Source organism: Bombina bombina, chromosome 10 (genome assembly GCF_027579735.1).
Source record: "Bombina bombina isolate aBomBom1 chromosome 10, aBomBom1.pri, whole genome shotgun sequence".
Lineage (NCBI taxonomy): Eukaryota > Metazoa > Chordata > Amphibia > Anura > Bombinatoridae > Bombina > Bombina bombina.
In genome coordinates this window covers 27,913,930-27,941,889 of record NC_069508.1, presented here as the reverse complement: position 1 = coordinate 27,941,889, position 27,960 = coordinate 27,913,930, and the positions used below count along the sequence as shown (strand labels likewise).

The window sequence follows — 27,960 nt, the reverse complement described above, 5'->3', positions numbered from 1 at the left end:
AACGTATCCTTTTTTATTGAGTTATACTATTTAGCCCATTTTTATTGGCACTATATATATATATATACACATTTTAACTTTGATACGGGGTGCTCCTATTTGTTGAGTTTTATAAAAATAAAACCACCCCAATAAACCATTAAAAAAATCTAACACTAACCCCTGAAGATCCACTTACAGTTTTGAAGAGCCGACATCCATCCTCAATGAAGCCGGGAGAAGTCCTCAGCGAAGCGACAAGAAGTCCTCAACGAAGCCGGGAGAAGTCTTCATCTAAGCCAGGAGAAGTGGTCCTCCATACAGGCAGAAGTCTTCATCCAGACGGCATCTTCTATCTTCATCCATCCAGTGTGGAGCGGGTCCGTCTTCAAGACATCCGGCGCGGAGCATCCTCTTCTTTTGACGACTACCAGATGAATGAAGGTTCCTTTAAGTGACATCATCCCAGATGGTGTCCCTTAGATTCCGATTGACTGATCCTATTGGCTGATTGGATGAGCCAATAGGATTGAAGTTCAATCCTATTGGCTGATGGATTTTTTCAACCTTAATTCCAATTGGCTGATAAAAATCTATCAGCCAATTTGAAATCTAAGGGACGCCATCTTGGATTACATCACTTAAAGGAACCTTCATTCGTCTGGTAGTCATCGGAAGAAGAGGATGCTCCACGCCGGATGTCTTGAAGATGGATCCGCTCTGCACCGGATGGATGAAGATTGAAGATGCCGTCTGGATGAAGACTTCTGCCCGTCTGGAGGACCACTTCTCCTGGCTTGGATGAAGACATCTCCCGGCTTCATTGACGACTTCTTGCCGCTTCGCTAAGGACTTCTCCCGGCTTCGTTGAGGATGAATGTTGGCTCTTCAAAACTGTAAGTGGATCTTCAGGGGTTAGTGTTAGGTTTTTTTAAGGGTTTATTGGGTGGGTTTTATTTTTAGGTTAGTGCTTTGGGCTGCAATAGAGCTAGCTGCCCTATTAAGGGCAATGCCCATACAAATGCCCTTTTCAGGGCAGTGGGGAGCTTAGTTTTTTAGTTAGGGTTTAATTTGGGGGGTTTGGTTGTGTGGGTGGTGGGTTTTACTGTTGGGGGGGTAGTTTGTATTTTTTTTTACAGGTAAAATAGCTGATTTATTTGGGGCAATGCCCTGCAAAAGGCCCTTTTAAGGGCTATTGGTAGTTTAGTTTAGGCTAGGTTTATTTTTATTTTTTTGGGGGGTTGCTTTTTTTATTTGTATCAGGCTATTAGATTAGGTGCAATTAGTTTAAATATCTTGTAATTTGTTTTTTATTTCGTGTGATTTAGTGTTTTTTTTTTGTAATTTAGGTAATTTAATTTAATTTAGGTAATTTATTTAATTTAGGTAATTTATTTAATTGTAGTGTAAGGTTAGGTGTTAGTGTAAGACAGGTTAGGTTTTATTTTACAGGTAAATTTGTATTTATTTTAGCTAGGTAGTTAGTAAATAGCTAATAACGATTTACTAACTAGTCTACCTAGTTAAAATAAATACAAACTTGCCTGTAAAATAAAAATAACTATTAGTTATATTGTAGCTAGCTTAGGTTTATTTTACAGGTAAGGATTTAGTTTTAAATAGGAATAATTTAGTGAATAATAGTAATTTTTATTTAGGTTTATTTTAATCATATTTAAGTTAGGGGGTGTTAGGGTTAGGGTTAGACATAGGTTTAGGGGGTTAATACATTTAGTATAGTGTCGGCGACGTTTGGGGCTGCAGATTAGGGTTTAATAAATTTAGGTAGGTGGCGGCGATGTCAGGGGCTGCAGATTAGGGGTTAATAATATTTAAGTAGTGTTTGCAAGGCGGGTGTGCGGCGGGTTAGGGGTTAATATGTTTATTATAGTGGCGGCGATCTCCAGAGCGGCAGATTAGGGGTTAATAGGTATAATGTAGGCGTTGGCGATGTCGGGGGCGGAAGATTAGGGGTTAATAAGTGTAAGATTAGGGGTGTTTAGACTCGGGGTTCATGTTAGGTGTAAACATAACTTTTCTTTCCTCATAGGAATCAATGGGGCTGCGTTACGGAGCTTTGCGCTGCTTTATTGCAGGTGTTTTTTTTCAGCAGGCTCTCCCCATTGATGTCTATGGGGAAATCGTGTATGAGCACGTATAACCAGCTCACCGCTGACTAAAGCAGCGCTGGTATTGGATTGCGGTGTGAAGCCCAGTTTTGCTCTACGCTCACTTCTTGCCTTTTAACGCTGGGTTTATAAAAACCTGTAATACCAGCGCTGCAGGTAAGTGAGCGGTGAACATAAAATGCAAGTTAGCACCGCACCCCTCTTACCAGAAAACTCGTAATCTGGCCAACTATTTTTAATGAAAAAATTAACATACACGGTGTTGTGTATCTATATATAGACAACTCTATCTATATACACAGGCAATATGCACACTATTAGAGCAGCATTCTTCTCAATTGAGTGTCATCTTCGTTTTGGCAGACTGGAACTGGCAGTATGAATTTATAGAGGCAATTACATTTATTAAACACACACAAGGCTGCCCACAACAATTTGACCTCACATTTTCAGCTCTTTTGTAGTGAATGGGAGGGAGGGACGGAGGGATGCAGCTTAACAGAGATCGTAACAGATAGCACAAGTCCGACCCTGACAAAATGATTTAGGACAGGCACTCAGGCAGCAAGCAGACTGACTAAAAAAAGCATAGATGCAACGTTAAGTCAGCCAGCTATTCATGTTACTCACAACACAAGTGTATTAACAGTTTGTTTTTTTCTTACTTCTTTTTTTTTCCTTCTTTTTAAGGTTTCTACCTTACTCTCTCTTTCACTGTGTCTTGTCTGTCCATATACACTGAAGAACTGATGCCATTGCCAGAAGTTCAATCCACCATGCTGCAAGCCTAGACTACACCACCTGCTCGCGCTCTGCTTTCCAGACTCCAGTTCCACTGCTCTTACAGCCGCCCCTTCACAAATCATCATGACATGTTGAGCAGTCATCACCCTTTAAGCAACATACAAGGAGCTGATTGATTGGAGAATTGTAGTATAATCCTCCAATCAATCAGATCTTTGCATGTTTAACTGCCTCCTAAAGGTCCTGGGGGGAAAAATGCAGCAATTTTTTAAAAAATAAATAAAATTCAGCTCGCCAAAAAAAAAAAAAGCTAATAAACAAATACAGTTAGCTCCAGTGCGGGCCCCCATGACTGCGGGGTCCAAGGCGGCTGCCTCGATCGCCATACCCTAAGGCCGGCCCTGACGTAGTTTACACTACAGTCTACTAGAAAACTTTTATTGTTTACAAAGATAATCTTTTTATTACCCTTTCCACAGTTTTGCATAACCAACACTGTTATATTAATATACTTTTTACCTCTGTGATAAGCTTGTATCTTAGTCTCTGCAGAAACTTATCTCAGTTCTTTAGACAGACTTGCATTTTAGCCAATCAGGGCCCTCTCAAAAGTAACTCCATGGGCGTGAGCACAATGTTACCTAGTTTTGAATGCTTCAAGCGCTAACTAAAGACTGTACTATTCAGGGATGCATACAACCTACACTAACCTTTCCTAACTCCACTGCTATCCCCTTGAACCCCTTAGCATTTATCAATGTGCAAGCGGACATGATAAGAAGTAGCGTATCATGTCCGCCACACATCGATAAATGCCAACAGCATATGCTGTCAGCATTTATCATTGCGCCAGCAGTTCTTGTGAACTGCTGGTGCAATGCCGTCCCCTGCAGATTTGTGGCCAATCGCCACTAGCAGGAGGTGTCAAGCAACCCGATCATATTCCATCAGGTTGATTTCTGTCCACGGCCTCAGAGCAGGCGGACAAGTTAGAGAGCAGTCGTTTTTAGAATGCTGCTTCATAACTTCTGTTTCCGGCGAGCCTTGATAAATATACCCCTATGAAACCAGCTGTTTGTAGATCACCCGCATAAGAGTCGAACTCTAATAAGCAGGGTCCTCAGTATCCTCAAATCCACTCTTTTTTAGTGAGTGGCCCTTAGGTATAAAGACCCTTTGCTTACATGTTGCGATGAGAGAAAGAGTGGGCGGTGTTGGTGAGTGTTAGAGCTGAGGAATCAGGGAAGTTGTTAGATAGGTGTTAACTCTGTTGGTTGACTATGGGAATTCATTTGTTAATAAAAATGTAGTGCATGAAAAAATGCAGTGGAGGATAATTAATACCAAAGTCAATAATCGCTACATAGATTAATACTAAGGGGTCAATTTATTATTGTCCGAATTGGGCCAATTCACCCTGTTTCTGTGTGAGCCTTCATGATCGCCGGAAACAGGAGTTAAGAAGCAGAGGTCTATAGACCGCTGCTCCTTAAGTCATACGCCAACTCTGAGGCGGCGTACAGCAATCCACCCGATCCTATACAATCGTGCTGATTGACACCCCTGCTAGCGGCCGAATCTGCAGGGGGCGGTATTGCACAAGCATTCAGCGATGTCTTGCGGACATGATACGCTACAGCGTATCATGTCTGCCAGACTTTAATAAATTGACCCCTATGTGCAGATGGGTTAGTAAATTATACGTTTATATGAATTAAAACCATAGTATACAGTTGTGCAGACTAGTTATTATTAGTTTTAATGCTAAAAAAATTTAATATAATTCACATAAGCAATAAATGTAAAAAAAAATGACAACAACAAATGTTTTAACACCTCAATGTTCTTTCTCTACGTGGGTTATAAAAATGAATCATACATAAAATCAATAAAAAGAGTTTCATAGAGTAAAAGGAACCAACAATACCTGAAATCCAGTCTGAATTCCTAAACAAATGTCTGTTCCTCCTTGTGCAGTTTTTGGAAGAAGATTTTTGAGTGTCTGTCGACTGTCGTCGTTGACTATTTGCACCAGGTTTGATGTAACAGATACAGTATCGGAGAACTGGACAATTCCAACATAAGAATGCAGCTCAATGATCTGAATAAGGAAGACTTCTGCAGCCTGATAAAGTCGTCTTATGCGATTATACTGGAAAAAAATTATATTAGTAACCACACAATTTACAAGTTTTGCCTTATGGCTGTAGCGCTTAAAAAATGGCCTTTGTGTGTGGTATGGTCAGCTCACCAGTATTACAAGTTGCCCTTTACAGCTTTAACGCAATTATTATGACCTATACCGCAACAATCCATACCACAATCAAAGACCAGTATTTATGGATTTTGCAAAACAAAAATGTTTTACAGAACTCATAAAAAATAAGTTACTAAGACCTAGATTTGGAGTTTGGCGTTAGCCGTGAAAACCAGCGTTAGAGGCTCCTAACGCTGGTTTTAGGCTACCGCCGGTATTTGGAGTCACTCAAAATAGGGTCTAACGCTAACTTTTCAGCCGCGACTTTTCCATACCGCAGATCCCCTTACGTCCATTGCGTATCCTATCTTTTCAATGGGATTTTTCTAACTCCGGTATTTAGAGTCGTTTCTGAAGTGAGCGTTAGACATCTAACGACAAAACTCCAGCCGCAGGAAAAAAGTCAGTAGTTAAGAGCTTTCTGGGCTAACGCCGGTTTATAAAGCTCTTAACTACTGTACTCTAAAGTACACTAACACCCATAAACTACCTATGTACCCCTAAACCGAGGTCCCCCCACATCGCCGACACTCGAAAAAAATTTTTTAACCCCTAATCTGCCGACCGCCACCTACATTATCCTTATGTACCCCTAATCTGCTCCCCCTAACATCGCCGACCCTGTATTATATTTATTAACCCCTAATCTGCCCCCCTCAACGTCGCCTCCATCTGCCTACACTTATTAACCCCTAATCTGCCGACCGCAAAGCGTCGCCACCTACGTTATCCTTATGTACCCCTAATCTGCTGCCCCTAACACCGCCGACCCCTATATTATATTTATTAACCCCTAATCTGCCCCCCTCAACGTCGCATCCCCCTGCCTACACTTATTAACCCCTAATCTGCCGAGCGGACCTGAGCGCTACTATAATAAAGTTATTAACCCCTAATCCGCCTCACTAACCCTATAATAAATAGTATTAACCCCTAATCTGCCCTCCCTAACATCGCCGACACCTAACTTCAATTATTAACCCCTAATCTGCCGACTGGAGCTCACCGCTACTCTAATAAATGTATTAACCCCTAAAGCTAAGTCTAACCCTAACACTAACACCCCCCTAAGTTAAATATAATTTACATCTAACGAAATTAATTAACTCTTATTAAATAAATTATTCCTATTTAAAGATAAATACTTACCTGTAAAATAAATCCTAATATAGCTACAATATAAATTATAATTATATTATAGCTATTTTAGGATTTATATTTATTTTACAGGTAACTTTGTATTTATTTTAACCAGGTACAATAGCTATTAAATAGTTAAGAACTATTTAATAGCTAAAATAGTTAACATAATTACAAAATTACCTGTAAAATAAATACTAACCTAAGTTACAATTAAACCTAACACTACACTATCAATAAATTAATTAAATACAATTCCTACAAATAAATACAATTAAATAAACTAGCTAAAGTACAAAAAATAAAAAAGAACTAAGTTACAAAAAATAAAAAAATATTTACAAACATAAGAAAAATATTACAACAATTTTAAACTAATTACACCTACTCTAAGCCCCCTAATAAAATAACAAAGCCCCCCAAAATAAAAAAAAATGCCCTACCCTATTCTAAATTACTAAAGTTCAAAGCTCTTTAACCTTACCAGCCCTGAACAGGGCCCTTTGCGGGGCATGCCCCAAGAAGTTCAGCTCTTTTGCCTGTAAAAAAAACATACAATACCCCCCCCCAACATTACAACCCACCACCCACATACCCCTAATCTAACCCAAACCCCCCTTAAATAAACCTAACACTAAGCCCCTGAAGATCTTCCTACCTTATCTTCACCCTGCCAGGTTCACTGATCCGTCCTGAAGAGCTCCTCCGATGTCCTGATCCAAGCCCAAGCGGGGGGCTGAAGAGGTCCATGATCCGGCTGAAGTCTTCATCCAAGCGGGAGCTGAAGAGGTCCATGATCCGGATGAAGTCTTCATCCAAGCGGGAGCTGAAGAGGTCCATGATCCGGATGAAGTCTTCTATCTACTGCATCTTCAATCTTCTTTCTTCCGGATCCATCTTGCAGACCTCCGACGCGGAACATCCTCTTCTCCCAACGCCTACTAGCCGAATGATGGTTCCTTTAAGGGACGTCATCCAAGATGGCGTCCCTCGAATTCCGATTGGCTGATAGGATTCTATCAGCCAATCGGAATTAAGGTAGGAATATTCTGATTGGCTGATGGAATCAGCCAATCAGAATCAAGTTCAATCTGATTGGCTGATCCAATCAGCCAATCAGATTGAGCTCGCATTCTATTATAATTTATATTGTAGCTATATTAGGATTTATTTTACAGGTAAGTATTTATCTTTAAATAGGAATAATTTATTTAATAAGAGTTAATTAATTTCGTTAGATGTAAATTATATTTAATTTAGGGGGGTGTTAGTGTTAGGGTTAGACTTAGCTTTAGGGGTTAATATATTTATTAGAGTAGCGGTGAGCTCCAGTCGGCAGATTCAGGGTTAATAATTGAAGTTAGGTGTCGGCGATGTTAGGAAGGGCAGATTAGGGGTTAATACTATTTATTATAGGGTTAGTGAGGCGGATTAGGGGTTAATAACTTTATTATAGTAGCGCTCAGGTCCGCTCGGCAGATTAGGGGTTAATAAGTGTAGGCAGGTGGAGGCGACGTTGAGGGGGGCAGATTAGGGGTTAATAAATATAATATAGGGGTCGGCGATGTTAGGGAAGCAGATTAGGGGTGCATAGGGATAATGTAAGTAGCGGCGGTTTACGGAGCGGCAGATTAGCGGTTAATAATAATATGCAGGGGTCAGCGATAGCGGGGGCGGCAGATTAGGGGTTAATAAGTGTAAGGTTAGGGGTGTTTAGACTCGGGGTACATGTTAGAGTGTTAAGTGCAGACGTAGGAAGGGTTACCGCATAGCAAACAATGGGGCTGCGTTAGGAGCTGAACGCGGCTTTTTTGCAGGTGTTTGGTTTTTTTTCAGCTCAAACAGCCCCATTGTTTTCTATGGGGGAATCGTGCACGAGCATGTTTTTGAGGCTGGCCGCTTGCGTAAGCAACTCTGGTATCGAGAGTTGAAGCTGCGTTAAATATGCTCTACGCTCCTTTTTTGGAGCCTAACGCAGCCATTCTGTGGACTCTCAATACCAGAGTTATTTTTATGGTGCGGCCAGAAAAAAGCCGGCGTTAGTTTTTCGGGTCGTTACCGACAAAACTCCAAATCTAGCGGTAAGTACTCTTAAACCCATAAACAATCTATTAACCTCTAAATAGTGATGTCGCGAACAGTTCGCCGGAGAACAGTTCCCAGCGTACATAGCTTGTTCACGTTTGCAGCGGCGGGCGAACATATGCGATGTTCGATCCGCCCCCTATTCGTCATCATTGCCTAAACTTTGACCCTGTATCTCACAGTCAGCAGGCACATTCCAGCCAATCAGCAGCAGACCCTCCCTCCCAGACCCTTACACCTCATGGACAGCAGCCATTTTAGATTCATTCAGAAGCTGCATTGCTAGTGAGAGGAGGGACAGTGTAGCTGCTGCTTATTTAATAGGGAAATCGATAGCTAGGCTAGTGTATTCAGTGTCCACTACAGTCCTGAAGGACTCATCTGATCTCTGCTGTAAGGACAGCACCCCAAAAAGCCCTTTTTAGGGCTACATCAGTCGGTTTTTTTTTGTTTGTTTTTTTTTTTTTTTTTTTCTTTGTAATCTAATAGCTGTTGCCTGCCTGCCACTGCCAGACTGTGTGTCAGGCTCACAGCATATACTGTGCCTACTTGCTCAGTGCCACCACTCAAATCTGGTGTAACATTAGTGTAAATTAAAAAAAAAAAAAAACTTTTACATCAGTCTGCTAGTGTAATCTAGTTTCAGTTGCCAGGCCAGCCTGCCACTACCAGCCTGTGTGTCAGGCTCACAGCATATACTGTGCCTACTTGCTCAGTGCCACCACTCAAATCTGGTGTAACATTAGTGTAAATTAAAAAAAAAAAAAAACTTTTACATCAGTCTGCTAGTGTAATCTAATTTCAGATGCCAGGCCAGCCTGCCACTGCCAGCCTGTGTGTCAGGCTCACAGCATATACTGTGCCTACTTGCTCAGTGCCACCACCAGTCATATCTGGTGTAACAGTAGTGTAAATTTAAAAAAAAAAAACTTTTACATCAGTTTGCTAGTGTAATCTAATAGCAGTTGCCTGCCTGCCACTGCCAGACTGTGTGTCAGGCTCACAGCATATACTGTGCCTACTTGCTCAGTGCCACCACCAGTCATATCTGGTGTAACATTAGTGTAAATTAAAAAAAAAAAAAAACTTTTACATCAGTCTGCTAGTGTAATCTAATTTCAGTTGCCAGGCCAGCCTGCCACTGCCAGCCTGTGTGTCAGGCTCACAGCATATACTGTGCCTACTTGCTCAGTGCCACCACTCAAATCTGGTGTAACATTAGTGTAAATAAAAAAAAAAAAAAAACTTTTACGTCAGTCTGCTAGTGTAATCTAATTTCAGATGCCAGGCCAGCCTGCCACTGCCAGCCTGTGTGTCAGGCTTACAGCATATACTGTGCCTACTTGCTCAGTGCCACCACCAGTCATATCTGGTGTAACAGTAGTGTAAATTTAAAAAAAAAAAACTTGGCAGACGGACATTTGGCCGACAGACAGAAAGCTAAAGAATGTTCCGATTTCGGCCGAGGGCAGATACACAGAGTGCTCTGTTCTAATCAGAGCCTCGGGCGCCGCAACTGTCTCTGGGAACCTTACCATGGGTCCCAGACCGCCTGTCTTGTAATTCTCTGTCTGGGAAATTATCTATCTATCTATCAAATCTATCTATTTATCTATCAAATCTATCTATCTATCTATCTATCTATCTATCTATCGTATCTATCATCAAATGTATCTATTGCATCTATTGATCTATCTATCTAATCTATGTATCTATCTATGTATCTCGTGGCCGGACCGACCAAGCATCTTTTTCCATCTCCCAGTTCCTAAAATCATCTCCAGGTTCCTAAAATCAATGCCATATACACGTCCCCTGATAGGGCACGTAACAGGGATTAAACTGATAAGAATAGTACTAGTTAACACACCACTCCTATCTGGTGGCACATTAGATTGCACGCGCAGTGCCCCAAATTGGAACTTGGAAGTAGGAGGACCGACCAAGCATCTCATCTCTGTGTGATTCCTGTTCTTGTAGTCAGTCATGTTGCACAGCTCCTCAATGTGAAAAATCTTCCTGGTTAGCTCGTCATTCTCTTTTTCCATGTTGCTGGATCAGATCAGAGATTGTGAGTAAAACCTGCTCCTGCTGCCGGGTGATCTCACTCAGGACTCGCTTCTCTAGGTCTTCCAGCTGTTTCCTGATGTCCCTAATCAGGGCAGTGAGTCTCTCTGTTACACCAGCTGCTTTCTCTTGCACCCCTCTCCTGTGCTTCTGCAGACTCTGGACTCTTTTCTCAGTCTCCTCTCTCTTTGTGGTCAGTTTCTGCAGAACATTTCTCAGTTTCTTTTTCTTCTTCTCAGAAAAAACAACAACTTTTACATCAGTCTGCTAGTGTAATCTAATTTTAGATGCCAGGCCAGCCTGCCACTGCCAGCCTGTGTGTCAGGCTCACAGCATATACTGTGCCTACTTGCTCAGTGCCACCACCAGTCATATCTGGTGTAACAGTAGTGTACATGTTTTTAAAAAAAACTTTTACATCAGTTTGCTAGTGTAATCTAATAGCAGTTGCCGGCCTGCCACTGCCAGCCTGTGTGTCAGGCTCACAGCATATACTGTGCCTACTTGCTCAGTGCCACCACTCATATCTGGTGTAACATTAGTGTAAATTAAAAAAAAAAAAAAAACTTTTCCATCAGTCTGCTAGTGTAATCTAATTTCAGTTGCCAGGCCAGTCTGCCACTGCCAGCCTGTGTGTCAGGCTCACAGCATATACTGTGCCTACTTGCTCAGTGCCACCACTCAAATCTGGTGTAACATTAGTGTAAATTAAAAAAAAAAAAACTTTTACATCAGTCTGCTAGTGTAATCTAATTTCAGATGCCAGGCCAGCCTGCCACTGCCAGCCTGTGTGTCAGGCTTACAGCATATACTGTGCCTACTTGCTCAGTGCCACCACCAGTCATATCTGGTGTAACAGTAGTGTAAATTTAAAAAAAAAAAAACTTGGCAGACGGACATTTGGCCGACAGACAGAAAGCTAAAGAATGTTCCGATTTCGGCCGAGGGCAGATACACAGAGTGCTCTGTTCTAATCAGAGCCTTGGGCGCCGCAACTGTCTCTGGGAACCTTACCATGGGTCACAGACCGCCTGTCTTGTAATTCTCTGTCTGGGAAATTATCTATCTATCAAATCTATCTATTTATCTATCAAATCTATCTATCTATCTATCTATCTATCTATCTATCGTATCTATCATCAAATGTATCTATTGCATCTATTGATCTATCTATCTAATCTATGTATCTATCTATGTATCTCGTGGCCGGACCGACCAAGCATCTTTTTCCATCTCCCAGTTCCTAAAATCATCTCCAGGTTCCTAAAATCAATGCCATATACACGTCCCCTGATAGGGCACGTAACAGGGATTAAACTGATAAGAATAGTACTAGTTAACACACCACTCCTATCTGGTGGCACATTAGATTGCACGCGCAGTGCCCCAAATTGGAACTTGGAAGTAGGAGGACCGACCAAGCATCTTATCTCTGTGTGATTCCTGTTCTTGTAGTCAGTCATGTTGCACAGCTCCTCAATGTGACAAATCTTCCTGGTTAGCTCGTCATTCTCTTTTTCCATGTTGCTGGATCAGATCAGAGATTGTGAGTTAAACCTGCTCCTGCTGCCGGGTGATCTCACTCAGGACTCGCTTCTCTAGGTCTTCCAGCTGTTTCCTGATGTCCCTAATCAGGGCAGTGAGTCTCTCTGTTACACCAGCTGCTTTCTCTTGCACCCCTCTCCTGTGCTTCTGCAGACTCTGGACTCTTTTCTCAGTCTCCTCTCTCTTTGTGGTCAGTTTCTGCAGAACATTTCTCAGTTTCTTTTTCTTCTTCTCAGAAGCCTCATTCAGCAGCTCGACCTGGTGTCCCCTGTACTCTCCGGCCAGGGAGCAGGACACACAGATACAGGCAGCATCCTCAGTGCAGTTATATAATAGGAGCATCTGGTGGGTGGAGCATTTTCTGTTACCCCAGGAAGTGATTGCACATGCAGTGACATCAGTGAGGACAAGGAACGGGACATGGCTAGCTTGGTATCCAACCTTGTGCAAATGGGGAGTTTGCGGTTGTGCAAATGGACTGTTTGCGGTTGTTTGCAGTGCGTTAAACGGGGAGTTTGGTCTGTCACTGTAAAGTGGGCATAACCCTTACACTACATGAACGATACAACATCATACCTGATGTTTTAAAGCACGTTATTCCAAACAATTTAGGAATTTTTGGTGATTTATGCCATTTATGGCTTAAAACCAGACTCTGCATCAACTATGTAATTTTCCATGGGAGTTTTGCCATGGATCCCCCTCCGGCATGTCACAGTCCAGGTGTTAGTCCCCTTGAAACAACTTTTCCATCACTTTTGTGGCCATAAAGAGTCCCTGTGGGTTTTAAAATTCGCCTGCCTATTGAAGTCAATGGCGGTTCGCCCGGTTTGCCCGTTCACAAACTTTTGCGGAAGTTCGCGTTCGCTGTCCGGGAACGCAAAATATTACGTTTGCGACATCACTACCTCTAAACCACCCCCTGCATCTCAAATAGTAAAATAAACCTATTAACCCCTAATCCATCGCCCCCCGCATCACTAACAATAAATAACACTATTAACCTCTAAACTGCCGACTCCCACATCGCAACTCTTTAAATAAACATATTAATCCCTAAACTGCCGACCACCCACATCGCGACAAACTGGGGTTAATAGGTTTAGTTTAATATTTGCGATGTGGGTTGCGGCGGATTAGGGGTTAATAGCTTTAAATAGGTGTTAGAGATGCAGGGTGCTGCGGATTAGGGGTTAATAGGTTTCTTTAGGTGTTACCAATGCGGGATGCAGTGTATTAGAGGTGACTAGTTTTATTTAGTGTTGGCGATGTCGGTGGGTGGCGGATTAGGGTTTATTAGACTAGGGGCTTATGTTAGGGTCTTAGATTTACACAAAACTTTCTTGTCTCCATATACATCACATGGGGAATGCGTTATATTGATCGCCATTCCACAATCACAGGTGTTAGTTTTTTTTCTTGATCTCTATTGATGTCTATGGGGGGATATGAGCACGAGCACATCAAGGCCCCAAGTTATCAAGGTCTGGCGGACCTGATCCGACAGTGCAGATCAGGAGCTTGATAAATAGAGCCCCAAGTCAGAACTTGGCTTTTGTGCGGTATGGGGCTTACCGCACCATACCGCACAACACAAGAAAGTTTTTTTGTAACTTGTAATGGTGGCGCAATGGAAATTGCGATACCGCCACATTTTAAGTGTTATTAACACACCAGGTTTACCGCACAACTTGTAATCTCGTTCAATGGCTTTTAATATTTTAACCGGTAAAGATATTTACACTTGTGTAATTTGTGTCGTCTCCATGAGAGGGTAACAATGAATTTTTAAAGGGACAGGAAAGACAAAAGATTTTTTTTTACAATTCGGATAGAGCATTCAATTTGAATTAACTTTTCAATTGTTCAAATTTGCTTTATTCTTTTGGTATCCTTTGTTAAAAATCATTCCTAGGTTGGCTCCCCTACTAGGAGCAAGCTGATGATTTATGATTGCACATATATGCTTTGTGTCATTAGCTCACCAGATGTGTTCGGCTAGCTCGCAGTAGTGTATTGCTGCTCCAACAACAAAGGATACCAAGAGAATGAAGTAAATGTAATCATTGAAGTAAAGTGGAAAGTTGTTTAAACACATGCTGGTTAGCACGTGTATTACAAGTTGCAAGTAAATTGTTTGTGCTTGAGTGAAACCGGATGTGTACAAACTTGAGGACTTTGGATATCTCGTTAACTTCTTGCCATAGGGGCATATTTATCAATCTCCGTATGGAGCTTGATGCCCCTTGTTTCCGGAAACTGAAGTTATTAAGAAGTTATGAAGCAGCGGTCTAAAGAACACTGCTCCATAACCTGTCCGTCTGCTCTGAGACAGCGGACTGAAATCAACCTGATCGAGTTGATTGACACCACCTACTAGCGGCCAATTGGCCGCAAATCTGCAGGGGGTGGCATTGCACCAGCAGTTTACAAGAACTACTGGTGCAATGATAAATGACGACAGCTTTTATTGATGTGCCGCAATGTGCAGTGGATATTATACGCTACTTCGTATCATGTCCGTTTGCACATTGGTAAATATACCCCATAGACTTTAATGGAGCGTTTTAAAAAAAAAAAAACTAAAAACAAACACTAACACAATACTTTAGAAAGTCTATTGATTTGTCAACAGAACTCACTATTGATGTCTATGGGGATTTTTGTAGATAAGTAATTTCATACTAGACTAGCAAGCACTAGACGGATAAAGCTCAGATAATCATTTTGCTACTAAACTTTTGTTAATAAGGTGCAATTTTTCCCTACGGGAATATTGAGCAGATTGTCGTGTCTGGGTTAAAGAAATGGACAATTCCGCAATTTTAATCATTTAAAAGAATGCCCAAGAAAACACAATTATTATACAGAAAATAATGTTTATGTAAAATAGTTTTTTACTTTTGAGTGAACATATTTAGAATTCTTTAGATGTTGGATAAAAATATTGAAAGGTACACATTTTCTATAATGTAGAGTTGCCAAGGGGCTTCATTTGGCAACACTTAAAATAAAATAAAATTCTAAAACCGCACTGTTGTTCTGCAGAACAAGAAGAATACATGGAGAATGTTTGGGGATACTAGGGTGTGGTATTCTTAATGCTACGCTGAGTGGCTATAAAATCCTTCCAATGTGTATGTATTGTTTTTTTCCGTTTGCTATCATATTTTTGTACCAGTTACAGGCAAACCAGATCAACAAAACCCTGTCCTTGGGCAACCCATATCCTGACCATCTACTGTCAAGTGTCACCAACCCCCAAAACACAGACACTCCTCCCTAGATCATGGAGCTACATAACGCTACTTTCCTGGTCTCACTTCAAAAATAGAAATATTGGAGTTATGCAACTGAGTAGACTGTAAAAACTACCTGAGGAACATTTGGCCTTATTCATTGGATCAAAGTAATGTATTATACCAAGATTTATGTAGAGACTATGGGGTAGATTTAACAAGCAGCGGATGCGGCAATCTACCCCGTAGTTTTCCGATTGCTTGAAACAGGAGTTAAGAAGCAGCGGTCCTAAGACCGCTGCTCCTTAAATCGTCCACCACCTCTGAGTAGGCAGACAGCAATCAGCCCGATCGGATATGATCGGGTTGATTGACACCCCCTGCTAACAGCCGATTGGTCGTTAATCTGCAGGGGGCGGTATTGCACAAGCATTTCACGAGAAATGCTTGTGCAATGATAAATGCCGACAGCTTATGCTGTCTGCTTTTATCGATGTGCAGCGGACATGATCCGCTACAGCGAATCATGTCCACCCGCACAATGATAATTCGGCCCCATTAACTCACATATATTTATAAACTGATCTATAATTCATAGTGTAAATATAATATAGGCAACCAATTAATGCTATACTTACAGTGGCCATGCTTCCTGAAACATCAAGTACTAACGTGACGACTCTGTCGCTGGGCTGCAATAGGGAGAACGTAGGAGGAGCAGGTACAGATGGGTTACTTGATGGAGGAGTAGATTTAATGTCAGTGGAATTCATGATGACTTCCCAAGTACTGCGCAAGTTGCACATTCTGTTTTGCAAGGTTGGAGCCTCTATATTATGGGTAGTTGCATCACAGAAATCAGATACCTAAATGTTTTGAAAAATAGTATATTATTGCTCATAACGTATATTTATAGTAGAATATGTTACCTAATTATTGCTCATAACGTATATTTATAGTAGAATATGTTACCTAATTATTACTCATAACGTATATTTATAGTAGAATATGCTACCTAATTAGTACATGCTTAATTAGACATAGTTAAAAATTTGCAATGCACTTTCAGGATTTATCTTGCCTCTTTTCATGAAATTTATGTCTGAAAATTGCATCAAATATGGTGTTATTTTGTTCTATTACAGATAGATTGTCACTAACTGTAATTACAAGTTGGCATTGACTTTTTTTTTTAAAAAGTGCAATATAAAAATCTGCAAACATTTAAAACTGTAATTTTGATAGCAAAATACATTATTTGAAGTCCAGTATTAATGGAGGTATGTTGTAAACATATTGTTAAACTACTCATAATTACACTTTTTATAGGGAATTAAATGTTGAGTTATTGGGGCCGATTTATTAAAGTGCGGACAGACATGATACTATGTAGCGTATCATGTCCACCGCACATCGATAAATGCAGACAGCATACACTGTCGGCATTTATCATTACACAAGCAGTTCTTGTGAACTGCTTGTGTAATGCCGCCCCCTGCAGATTCGCGGCCAATCTGCCGCTAGCAGGGGGTGTCAATCAGTCCGATCGTATAGGATCGAGCGGATTGATGTCTGCAGCCTCAGAGCAGGCAGACCAGTTATGAAGCAGCGGTCTTTAGACCGATGATTCATAACTGCTGTTTCTGGTGAGCATGAAGGCTTGCACGGAAACAGGGGCATTAAGCTCCATTCGTAGCTTGATAATTCGCCCCAATGTCTATTTAAGCATGCAATTAATGCCACCTAATTAAATCAATAGCTCACATTACACATTTTTAAGCTGTATTGGTTACAAATGTTATGATGTTAATGTTTGTAAGAGTGTTCTTCACTCTTGGCTACTTTGTAAAAATAGAATAGTTATGACTATGAGGAATGAATCCATGTTACTGGTCTCCTTTCTTCTTCTCTGTTTTTTTTTATGGCCAATAAGGGAGAGATGTATGGGAGCTTTTAATCTGAGATAACCAAGCATGGTTTAGGCCAGTACATTTCACCATACTAATGTATCATTGTGGAGTAAGTGGAAAAAGCACCCCTTTAAGGGTTATTTTAAAGCAAAAGCAGCCAAAATAATATATATATATATATATATTGCTTCAATGTTTTCCTTAATTAAACATTTTATAGAGGGATTACATACTTTAAGTATCTATTAATATTCATTTTGTGTCCATACCATATGAGACTTATTTTTGCTTAGGAAAAATTGTGAAATTGTGTGTTCTAAAAGATAAAAATGTGACATTATGCCTTGCTAAATCCTAGAAGATTGTAAGTGCAATGCAAAAATAAATATATATATAAAGGTGGTGCTTGACATTATCTGACTTGTCACATGACCCATGTAATATGGAAGTGGGTACATATTTACTATTTATCATGTGACTAGATGACTGATCAAATGTGTCTTTTATGCTCATATAGATGTGACAATACTTACAGAAGGTAGTGCCTGTGAGTACATGATGGATTCTTGAGTAAGTTGGTTCTTATCAAGAACAAAAGAGCAGCCATCTTCATAAAGGCCAGTGATGGGGTCAACGCTGCACATCCCTATTGTGCAAGAAGCTCCAACACATTGCTGAATTATATTTTTTCCTCTAATATTAAGAGAGCACCTGGGACAAAACAAATAAGAATGTTCTAAAGTTATTTAAACTTGGTTAAGAGATACAGTGATGAGGTACAAAGTCATGGGCCTAGATTTAATGATTGTGTACATTTGTTAAAAATGAAAAAAAAAATGCAGCTTTTCATTCTAAAGAAATGATAAAAAAAATTATGAACTTTCAGCATTAATTTTTTTTTTTAGAAATAGTAAAGGGTAAAAAAATAGAAATGTAACTGTATGATACCTTCTTTCAATATGTGTTTAAGATAACATAATATGAAATATAACATTTAATGAATAATTATCATTATATTTTTTCTGGGAGTTCCTTGACAGTGTACGAATGTTCTGCCTCAGAAAGCGGTGACAAGTATATTTTTTACCTCTCGAAAGGAGATAAAGTTTGTTAGATGCATGGGGAAAAATACACCAAGCTGAAGGTCATTGCCAGACAGACATAATCTACTTGCAAACTCAATAATTGTTGCTTTACAGATAAATAAATAAATTATTAATAATAATATTAATAATAATTTATTTATAAAGCACAACACCTATTCAGTCTTCAGGTAGAGTACGTCTGTCTGGCAGTTACCGTCAGCTTGGTGTATTTTCCCCATGCATCTAACAAACCTCAATTGGGGTGCCAAAATCACTAAAGAGGGCTGTGAAAAGTAGAAAAAATATACAGATATATACAGATTTATTTAGGAACATCTATTTAAAAATACATAGAAGATATTTCTCCTATGTGCAAAACATTGGAATGTAAAATATCTATCTATCTATCTATCTATCTATCTATCTATCATCTATATATACAGTATATATATATATATATATATATATATATATAAACATATATACGTAAATACATAAATATATTTATATATATATATATATACATATATATATATATTTTTATATATATATATATACACACACACATCCATATCCATCTTTAGACATGTATATATGTTAAATCCATTTGTCTGCCTTTTATTCTAATACCTGATTGAGCATGAAATTTTAAGCAACTTTCTAATTTGCTCCTATTATCTAATTTTCTTCATTCTCTTTATTTGAAATGCAAGAATGTAAGTTTAGATGCCGGCCCATTTTTGGTGAACAACCTGGGTTGTCCTTGCTGATTGGTGGATAAATTAATCCACCAATAAAAAAGTGCTGTCCTGAGTTTCTGAACCAAAAAAACTTGGATGTCTTCTTTTTCAAATAAAGATAGCAAGAGAACGAAGACGAATTTATAATAGTAGTAAATTAGAAAGTTGCTTAAAATTGCATGCTCTATCTAAATCATGAAAGAAAAAATTTGGGTTCAGTGTCCCTTTAACTAGAGATCTGTGGTTGTGGTAATCATTCTAGTGTAAGAAGCGATTGCGCTCATGCATTTGCATTTATTTTCAACTTGTAATACGAGCGCAAATTAACTTGCACGCAAACAGACATGAAAACCTGATATCGCTTGCATGTAAATAATAGTGCACCACTCATAAGCTGGTCCTTTATTGTTAATATCATCATTAAAAGTAAGATTTTATATTATTATATAAAGATTGAACATCATTAATGGCACATTACCTTCATAATATTAATCAGCCATTTAAACATTGCGCTAATTTCCCAAGTAATGTAGTAATAATGTAAATGCACATAAATTTAGTGTACAAAGAATCAATCAACAAATCAATATAATAATCTTCAGAATACCTTGTTGCTTCTACAGCTCCATTTCCGGCAATATAAAAAGGTACTTCCTTATTATATTCATCAAATACCCCCCAGCGAAGGTGAGCCCATTCATGGACAAACACTCTTCCTGCAAACACAAGAATTTAGTTAAATTATTAAAATATTAGAAGGTATTAATGTCATATAGAATTGTGTTACCTCATCTACACAGATCCTTTAAATAAAAATCAACATTTGTATATTGTAAAACCTAGCTTTTCAGTCTGTGACTCATATACTCTTGTAGATATTTGCACCATAAGTAAGGGATACTCCAAGGCTTGACCTTTAATTCTTTTTTTTAGTTTCTTTTTTTTAAATAGCCATGTTAAAGATGTGAAGTAGATAAATATAGTATTACAAATAGCGAAATGTGTCAGGTAAAGTGTATCACTGAAATAGCAGCATTGCCACTGTGATCCCTTATATGGAACATGGAAGTGTACCAAAGTGTGCCAAAGCTATATGAACCAGATCATCTGTGTATGGAATGAAAGATCTTATAAACTTCTAATGAAAATCAAGCATATTGGCAACGTTTTTGAAAAACACTTGAAATACAGGTGTCTGCTACGCTTTGACAGAAACATATACACATAAAAACATAGAATTTGATGCTAGATAGGAACCAAAGTCTACCCATGTTAAGGGGACGTGAAACCCAAACATTTTCTTTCAGATAGAGATTCAGATAGAGAATACAACTTTAAACAACTTTCTAATTTACTTCTATTATCTAATTTGCTTTATTCTCTTGGTATCATTGGTTGGAAGAGCAGCAATGTAAATTGTATTCTCTATCTGAATCATGAAATAAACATTTTAGGTTTCATGTCCCTTTAAGTGCTAAATTACGAGTGGAGCGCTAACAGTTATGTGCAAGTGAAAAGGGGTTTATCATGGGTGTTTGCACGCGTCAGATTTTTCACTCAATACAAGTTGAAAGTGAACGTGATCACTTGAACGCAATTGAAGTTAACATGCGTCGAGTTACTGCGACTGCACAGCTCGTGTTAACTGTTTTGCAAAACAAAAAAGTGAAACAAAACACATAAAAAATACATTACAGTTACACTCATAATAACACTATCTAATAAAAATTATTAAATATTGCTCAAAAATTTTATAAAGGCTCAAAAATATGAATAGATTTACCAATGTCTGTCCGACATGATATGCTGTAGCATATCATGTTCGACAGACATCGCTGAATGTCGAAAGCATACGCTGTCAGCATTTATCATTGCACAAGCAGTTCACCGCAACTAAATAAAGCTATTAACCCCTAAATCTCTGGCCTCCCACATCACTACCACTAAATAAACCTATTAACCCCTAAACCGCCAGCCCCCCACATTGCACCAACCTAAATTAAACTATATATTAACCCCTAAACTTAACCCTAACGTAACAATAACCCTAACCCTAAACCTAACCCTAACGCCCCCTAACTTTAACATAATTAAAATATAGCTAAATTAAACTTATAATTATTAACTAAATAATTCCTATTTAAAACTAAATACTTACCTGTGATAGTTATATTGTATCTAGCTTAGGTTTTATTTTTATTTCACAGGTAAGTTTGTATTTATTTTAACAAGGTAGACTAGTTAGTAAATAGTTATTAACTATTTACTAACTACCTAGTTAAAATAAATACAAACTTACCTGTGAAAAGAAAACCTAACCTGCCTTACACTAAAACCTAACATTACAAAAAAACAAAAAAACCTAGCATTACAAAAAATAACAAACACTAACATTACTAAAAATAAAAAAACTACCATTACAAAATATAACAAACAATATTATCCAAAATAATAAACATTATTCCTATTCCAATACCCTTTAAAAAAAAACACCCCAAAATAAAAAAGCCTAATCTAGAATAAACTACCAAGGGCCCTAAAAAGGGCCTTTTGTGGGCCCTTAAAAGGGCCTTTTGTAGGGCATTGCCCTAAATTTAACAGCTCTTTTGCTATAAAACAAAACAAACACCCCCTAACAGTATACAACCCCCACCCCCCAAACCCATAAAATAAAAATAAAGTAAAACCTAATCTACCCATTGCCCTGAAAATGGCATCTGTATGGGCATTGAACTTAAAAGGCCATTTAGCTATTTTGCCTGCCCTTAAAAGGGCATTCAGCTCTTTTATAAAATGCCCAAGCCCTAATATAAAAATAAAAACCCACCCCAAAACTAAAAAAAATGCATTACACAAAATAACAAATTATCAAAAATAATAAACATTATTCCTATTCTAATACCGATCTAAAAAACCCTAAGCTACCCATTGCCCTGAAAAGGGCATTTGTATGGGAATTGCCCTTAAAATGGCATTTAGCTCATTTGCTTTGCCCTGAAAAGGGCATTTAGCTCTTTTACCAAAAGCCCAAACCCTAAACTAAAAAAAAAAAAAACACCCAAAAAAACCTTAAAAAACCTATCACTAACCCCCGAAGATCCACTTACAGTTTTTGAAGTCCCGCTTGAACGCTCTTCATCCAGGTGGCAAAGTCCTCATCCAGGCGGCGAGACATCTTTATCCAAGCAGCCTCTTCAATCTTCATCCAGGCGGCGAAGTCCTCATCCAGGCGGTGAAAAGTCTTCATCCAGACGGCCTCTTCTATCTTCATCCAGGCAGCATCTTCTATCTTCATCCCTGCGGCACGGAGCGGGTCCATCCTGAAGACATCCGATGCGGAGCATCCTCTTCATACGGTAGCCGCCGTACAATGAATCTTCAATGCAAGGTACGCGAATCAAGATGGTGTCCCTTGCATTCCTATTGTCTGATTTGATTTTGGAAATTCAGATCAGCCAATAGGATGAGAGCTACTGAAATCATATTGGCTGTTCAAAACAGCCAATAGGATAAGAGCTTCTGAAATTCTATTATCTGTTAAAATTCTTTTTTATTTTTGCTAAATTAATTTGTTATTTTTTGTAATTTAGTCTTTTTTATTTTTTTGTAATTAGATAGATTGTAATTTGTAATGTGTATTTTAGTTTAATTTAATTGGTAGTTAGTTTAATTTTAGTTTAATTGTTAGTTTAATCTTAGTTTTTTAATTTGACAGGTTTTAATTTAATTTAAGATAGGGAAATTGTAATTTTAATATAAAGTTAGGGGGCGTTAGGTTTAGGGGTTAATAGTTTAATTTAGTATATTTCATTGTGAGGGGCTTGCGGTTTAGGGGCTAATAGGTTTATTATAGTGGCGACGGTGTAGGGCTTAATAACTTTAGTATAGTGGGGGCGATGTGGGCGGACGGCAGATTAGGGGTTAATAATATTTAAATAGTGTTTGCGATGTGGGAGGGCGAAGGTTTAGGGGTTAATAACTTTATTATAGTGGTGACGATGTCGGGGAGCGGCGGAATAGGGTTAATACATTTTATTAGTGTTTGTGATGTGGGAGGGCCTCGGTTTAGGGGTTAATAGGTAGTTTATGGGTGTTAGTGTATTTTGTGACAGTTTAGTTATGAGTTTTATATTAGAGTTTTGTAGTGTAAAACTCATAACTACTGCTCTCAGATTGTGAAATGTATCTTGTCGGTATAGGCTGCAACGCAAGATTTTTAGCCTTACCGCAAAACTCGTAATTGCAGCGCTATGGAAGTCCCATGAAAAAACGTCATTTTTACGAGTGCGGGACTGACGTTGCGTTACAGGCTAAAAGGCTTGCAGTATAGCTATACCGACAAGACTTGTAATGGCTGCGGTGCTATTTTAATGCTGAAATTACCATTTTTTCAGCATAAAACACGAACGCACAACTCGTAATCTAGGTGTATGTGAATAAAAATACAATACAAAATACAAAGCATTAGGGAGCGCTGAAACCAGCTTAAGAGTAAGGATTATAGAATATATATAATAATAATAAAACACCTAACCTGATACTAATATGATACTACTATAATAGGCAATATGTATAATACATGTAAATATAAATTGTGAATTATGAATTATGTGTGAAAAAAATCATTTCAAAATTGGAAAAAATGATATATGAAAAAAATTCTATGTGAAAAAATTCAATTCTATAGAAGATGCCAGCAGCAAATACTAGAATTGCATATCTATATATAAAAAACTTTATTACAATATAGGTCGACCTATTCAAGACATAAAATAATAAATCACAAAATTAAGAAAAAAAGAAAATTAGTATAAAAAACTCCTTAAACCAAAAGTTCATGCATAAGAAACAGTTCCCAGGAGTGGACGATTTTTCGGCTTGTTACTATGTGGACCCACGCTCATACAAGGATGCTGTTCTGTGTATAGTTGTAAGAGGAGCGTTCCCAGGACAAAAGAGGCAGTCGCAGCCAATGATGGTATTTCCCCTACGGACAAGGAATCCTCTTAGTAAATGTCACACAGCAAATAGCAGGGGAAGTTACATCCGTACTTACATAATAATAAGCAGCAACCGGCCTCCAAACTTGAACCAGCGATCTGTGGACACACCTTCCAATAGTAACCAATGGCCACTGGAAACAGAAAAGCTTTAACAGGGAAAAGCAATTAGATATACTAGGCTAGAAACCCAGTGAATTTTTTGCAGCTTTCTTTTACAGGATATGCATTCTCGCTCCCAAGGCCTGTTTATAATGGCCAATACTGCACAAAAAACACCTAGCAGAGGGTTATTCAGCCACAAGATATCTGCACAAATAAAATACTCCAAAGGTGTAGGAGTTAGTTTAAAATAGAGCAAATAGAGCCCTAACCCTCTGCTAGGTGTTTTTTGTGCAGTATTGGCCATTATAAACAGGCCTTGGGAGCGAGAATGCATATCCTGTAAAAGAAAGCTGCAAAAAATTCACTGGGTTTCTAGCCTAGTATATCTAATTGCTTTTCCCTTAAAGCTTTTCTGTTTCCAGTGGCCATTGGTTACTATTGGAAGGTGTGTCCACAGATCGCTGGTTCAAGTTTGGAGGCCGGTTGCTTCTTATTATTATGTAAGTACGGATGTAACTTCCCCTGCTATTTGCTGTGTGACATTTACTAAGAGGATTCCTTGTCCGTAGGGGAAATACCATCATTGGCTGCGACTGCCTCTTTTGTCCTGGGAACGCTCCTCTTACAACTATACACAGAACAGCATCCTTGTATGAGCGTGGGTCCACATAGTAACAAGCCGAAAAATCGTCCACTCCTGGGAACTGTTTCTTATGCATGAACTTTTGGTTTAAGGAGTTTTTTATACTAATTTTCTTTTTTTCTTTTTTTCTTAATTTTGTGATTTATTATTTTATGTCTTGAATAGGTCGACCTATATTGTAATAAAGTTTTTTATATATAGATATGCAATTCTAGTATTTGTTGCTGGCATCTTCTATAGAATTGAATTTTTTCACATAGAATTTTTTTCATATATCATTTTTTCCAATTTTGAAAAGATTTTTTTCACACATAATTCATAATTCACAATTTATATTTACATGTATTATACATATTGCCTATTATAGTAGTATCATATTAGTATCAGGTTAGGTGTTTTATCATTATATATATTCTATAATCCTTACTCTTAAGCTGGTTTCAGCGCTCCCTAGTGCTTTGTATTTTGTATTGATTAGTCCTGTAGGTCTTTGAGGGTAACCTATTTTTTCTAGTTGGAGTTTGTAGTAATTTATATTTTTTGGCGCTGGTCACTTAAGTCTATTTTTTAATAAAAATACAATAGCATAAGAAAAAACTATGTAATGATATAAATTACCTCGTGGGCCAAACGTATTGCTCAGCCCATTATGGATCATGAAGTCTGGAGTAAGATGAATATATTTTCCTTGTTCCCCACAGCCACCATATTGCAAAGTATAAGGTTCATCTCCATATTTCAGAAAAGGATTAGCGATAATTATATCTGCCTGGTGAAGAGAGAAGCACAATGACAGGCTGTGGATAGTTTAATGTATCCGTTTACAGAGACTTTTTAATACATGTAGTAGGAGGTTTTGTTAGCAAAAGTATTCAGCTAGCTAGTGAACTTCATCTATTGGTGCTTACCTAGCTGGTTACATGATGCAGAACACTTCCCAATTCAATTTTTATAATCTACTGCAGTTTAGATTACCCAGTACAGTCAGTTACAGGCTGTACTGAAAATTCTATAACATTTTATTTGCCACAGATACACAACTTCCCTGGGCACAAGGACAAAAAAAAAAAAAAAAACATTTTACAGTTGTGTAATGGGGTGGTTGATTGAAATAAAAAACACACCATATAGACTATATTTATTGTACAAGTATAATAATAACAAATGCTTAATTTTGAGAAGTTATGTTTGTTACATTAATGGAACCAACATTTTATTTCTCTAGAAAAGAAAACAATGTATAAGGTACAAAACAATGCAAAACATTTAATAAAATTTACTATGGTTAGTTGATATCTGGTTAAACACAACTTGCATACATCTCAAACAATAGGAATGGGTATTTTGTTAGGGGTGGGATTTTTTTTCCTAATATTAAATTTATTGCACAGACGAATGATACAAGTTGAGCCTTTTTTGACCATGCAGCGCATCATAGTTAGACCCCAATGTTAAAATCATTGTGGAAATTGTGATATTTTAAAAAGGGTTATTTTGTGCGATTGAGATTGCCTTTGGAATGGTAAAAAGGGCTGAAATCAGTGTTAGAAGGCAGTCTCTCTGAGAGGTGGACCGTGTTTTACTATACTTCTCGGTGGGTGGGGATGCTTCTCTGACACTAACAGAATTTTAAAAGCAACATTGTCACCTACATTTAAGGTGTAATGTAAATGATTCCTTTAGACCAGGGGTATCAAGCTCATTTTATCTGGGGACAACTGGCCGATAACCTTCTTCTCCCATCGGACCCAATTGAACAGAGTAAGTGCTTTAGAACTGGATATACTAGGAACTGGAAGTGTTATTTTGCTGAGGTAGTGCATGCTGGGAGTTGTAGTCCACAATAGACATACACAGTGTATATTTATCTTGTGAGTGTCTAGTGAAGTGATTATTCTGGAATTGTATCACTTAAAAAGGGACATTTATCCAAGTAAAAGAAGGGAATCTACAATGGACCAGTATAGAACATCAACTTGTTAACCTCTTAAAACACAAAAAAAAAAGAAAAAGGATGGGGCCAAATAAATAATTTACCTAATAAACAAGTAAGGACCAGATTAAACTATCTTGAGGGGCCGGATATGGCGCCCGGGGGCCAGTACTTTGAGACCACAGCTTTATACAATATTGTATGTCATACAATTTACATGTCAACCAAAATACAACCATTTTTGTTACAATACAATAGTGAAACTAGGACATCAAAAATACATCTATAGGAGCTGGGGGGTTGCGGATATATTATACATTGTATACATTGTTTTATTTTTATGTGTTTTATTGTATAATGCTAGAATATGTGTTTTATTGTATAATGCTAGAATATGTGTTTTATTGTATAATGCTAGAATATGTGTTTTATTGTATAATGCTAGAATATGTGTTTTATTGTATAATGCTAGAATATGTGTTTTATTGTATAATGCTAGAATATGTGTTTTATTGTATAATGCTAGAATATGTGTTTTATTGTATAATGCTAGAATATGTGTTTTATTGTATAATGCTAGAATATGTGTTTTATTGTATAATGCTAGAATATGTGTTTTATTGTATAATGCTAGAATATGTGTTTTATTGTATAATGCTAGAATATGTGTTTTATTGTATAATGCTAGAATATGTGTTTTATTGTATAATGCTAGAATATGTGTTTTATTGTATAATGCTAGAATATGTGTTTTATTGTATAATGCTAGAATATGTGTTTTATTGTATAATGCTAGAATATGTGTTTTATTGTATAATGCTAGAATATGTGTTTTATTGTATAATGCTAGAATATGTGTTTTATTGTATAATGCTAGAATATGTGTTTTATTGTATAATGCTAGAATATGTGTTTTGAAAATTGCTTTTGGCTTGTTTTTTTTAATAAGATTTTGTGTTCGTGGTATTAATATCTCATAGTAGACAGTAGCTGCGACTTTCTTGTTTTACAAAAGTGCTTTTTTTTAAATAGGTTTTTTGTAACTGACATTATTTCTATTCTATATTTATTGTCGATGGAAGTTCTCATTGTTCTGAACGTGTTATACTTATAATATTGTGATCGCACTGTAACAAATTTGTTATTCATTTAGAATACGTTTATTATAGTGTGGTCACAATATTATAAGCATAATATGTTGAGAACAGTGAGAAATTACATCCGTAATATTGAATATTGAAAAAAAAAAAGGAAAGTATATACGTGTATAAAATACCCATCTCCCCACAGCTCCTATAGGTTTAATAGTAAGTTTTTTAGGGGGTGTTTCTGCTTGTTCATGTAAAGCTTAGCTAGATA

General features: G+C 37.9%; 1 protein-coding gene across 1 annotated transcript in view; it reads right to left on the bottom strand.

The window, feature by feature from the left end:
- LOC128641110 (calcium-activated chloride channel regulator 1-like) overlaps positions 1-27,960 on the bottom strand; it is an 83,658-nt gene that overhangs the window by 43,973 nt on the left and 11,725 nt on the right. Inside the window, exons 3-7 of the mRNA XM_053693685.1 lie at positions 25,287-25,437; positions 19,528-19,636; positions 17,629-17,806; positions 15,824-16,051; positions 4,780-5,004 (exon numbers count right to left, since the gene is read on the bottom strand). Coding sequence (XP_053549660.1) covers positions 4,780-5,004; positions 15,824-16,051; positions 17,629-17,806; positions 19,528-19,636; positions 25,287-25,437 — 891 coding nt within the window. The remainder of the gene's footprint in view (positions 1-4,779; positions 5,005-15,823; positions 16,052-17,628; positions 17,807-19,527; positions 19,637-25,286; positions 25,438-27,960) is intronic.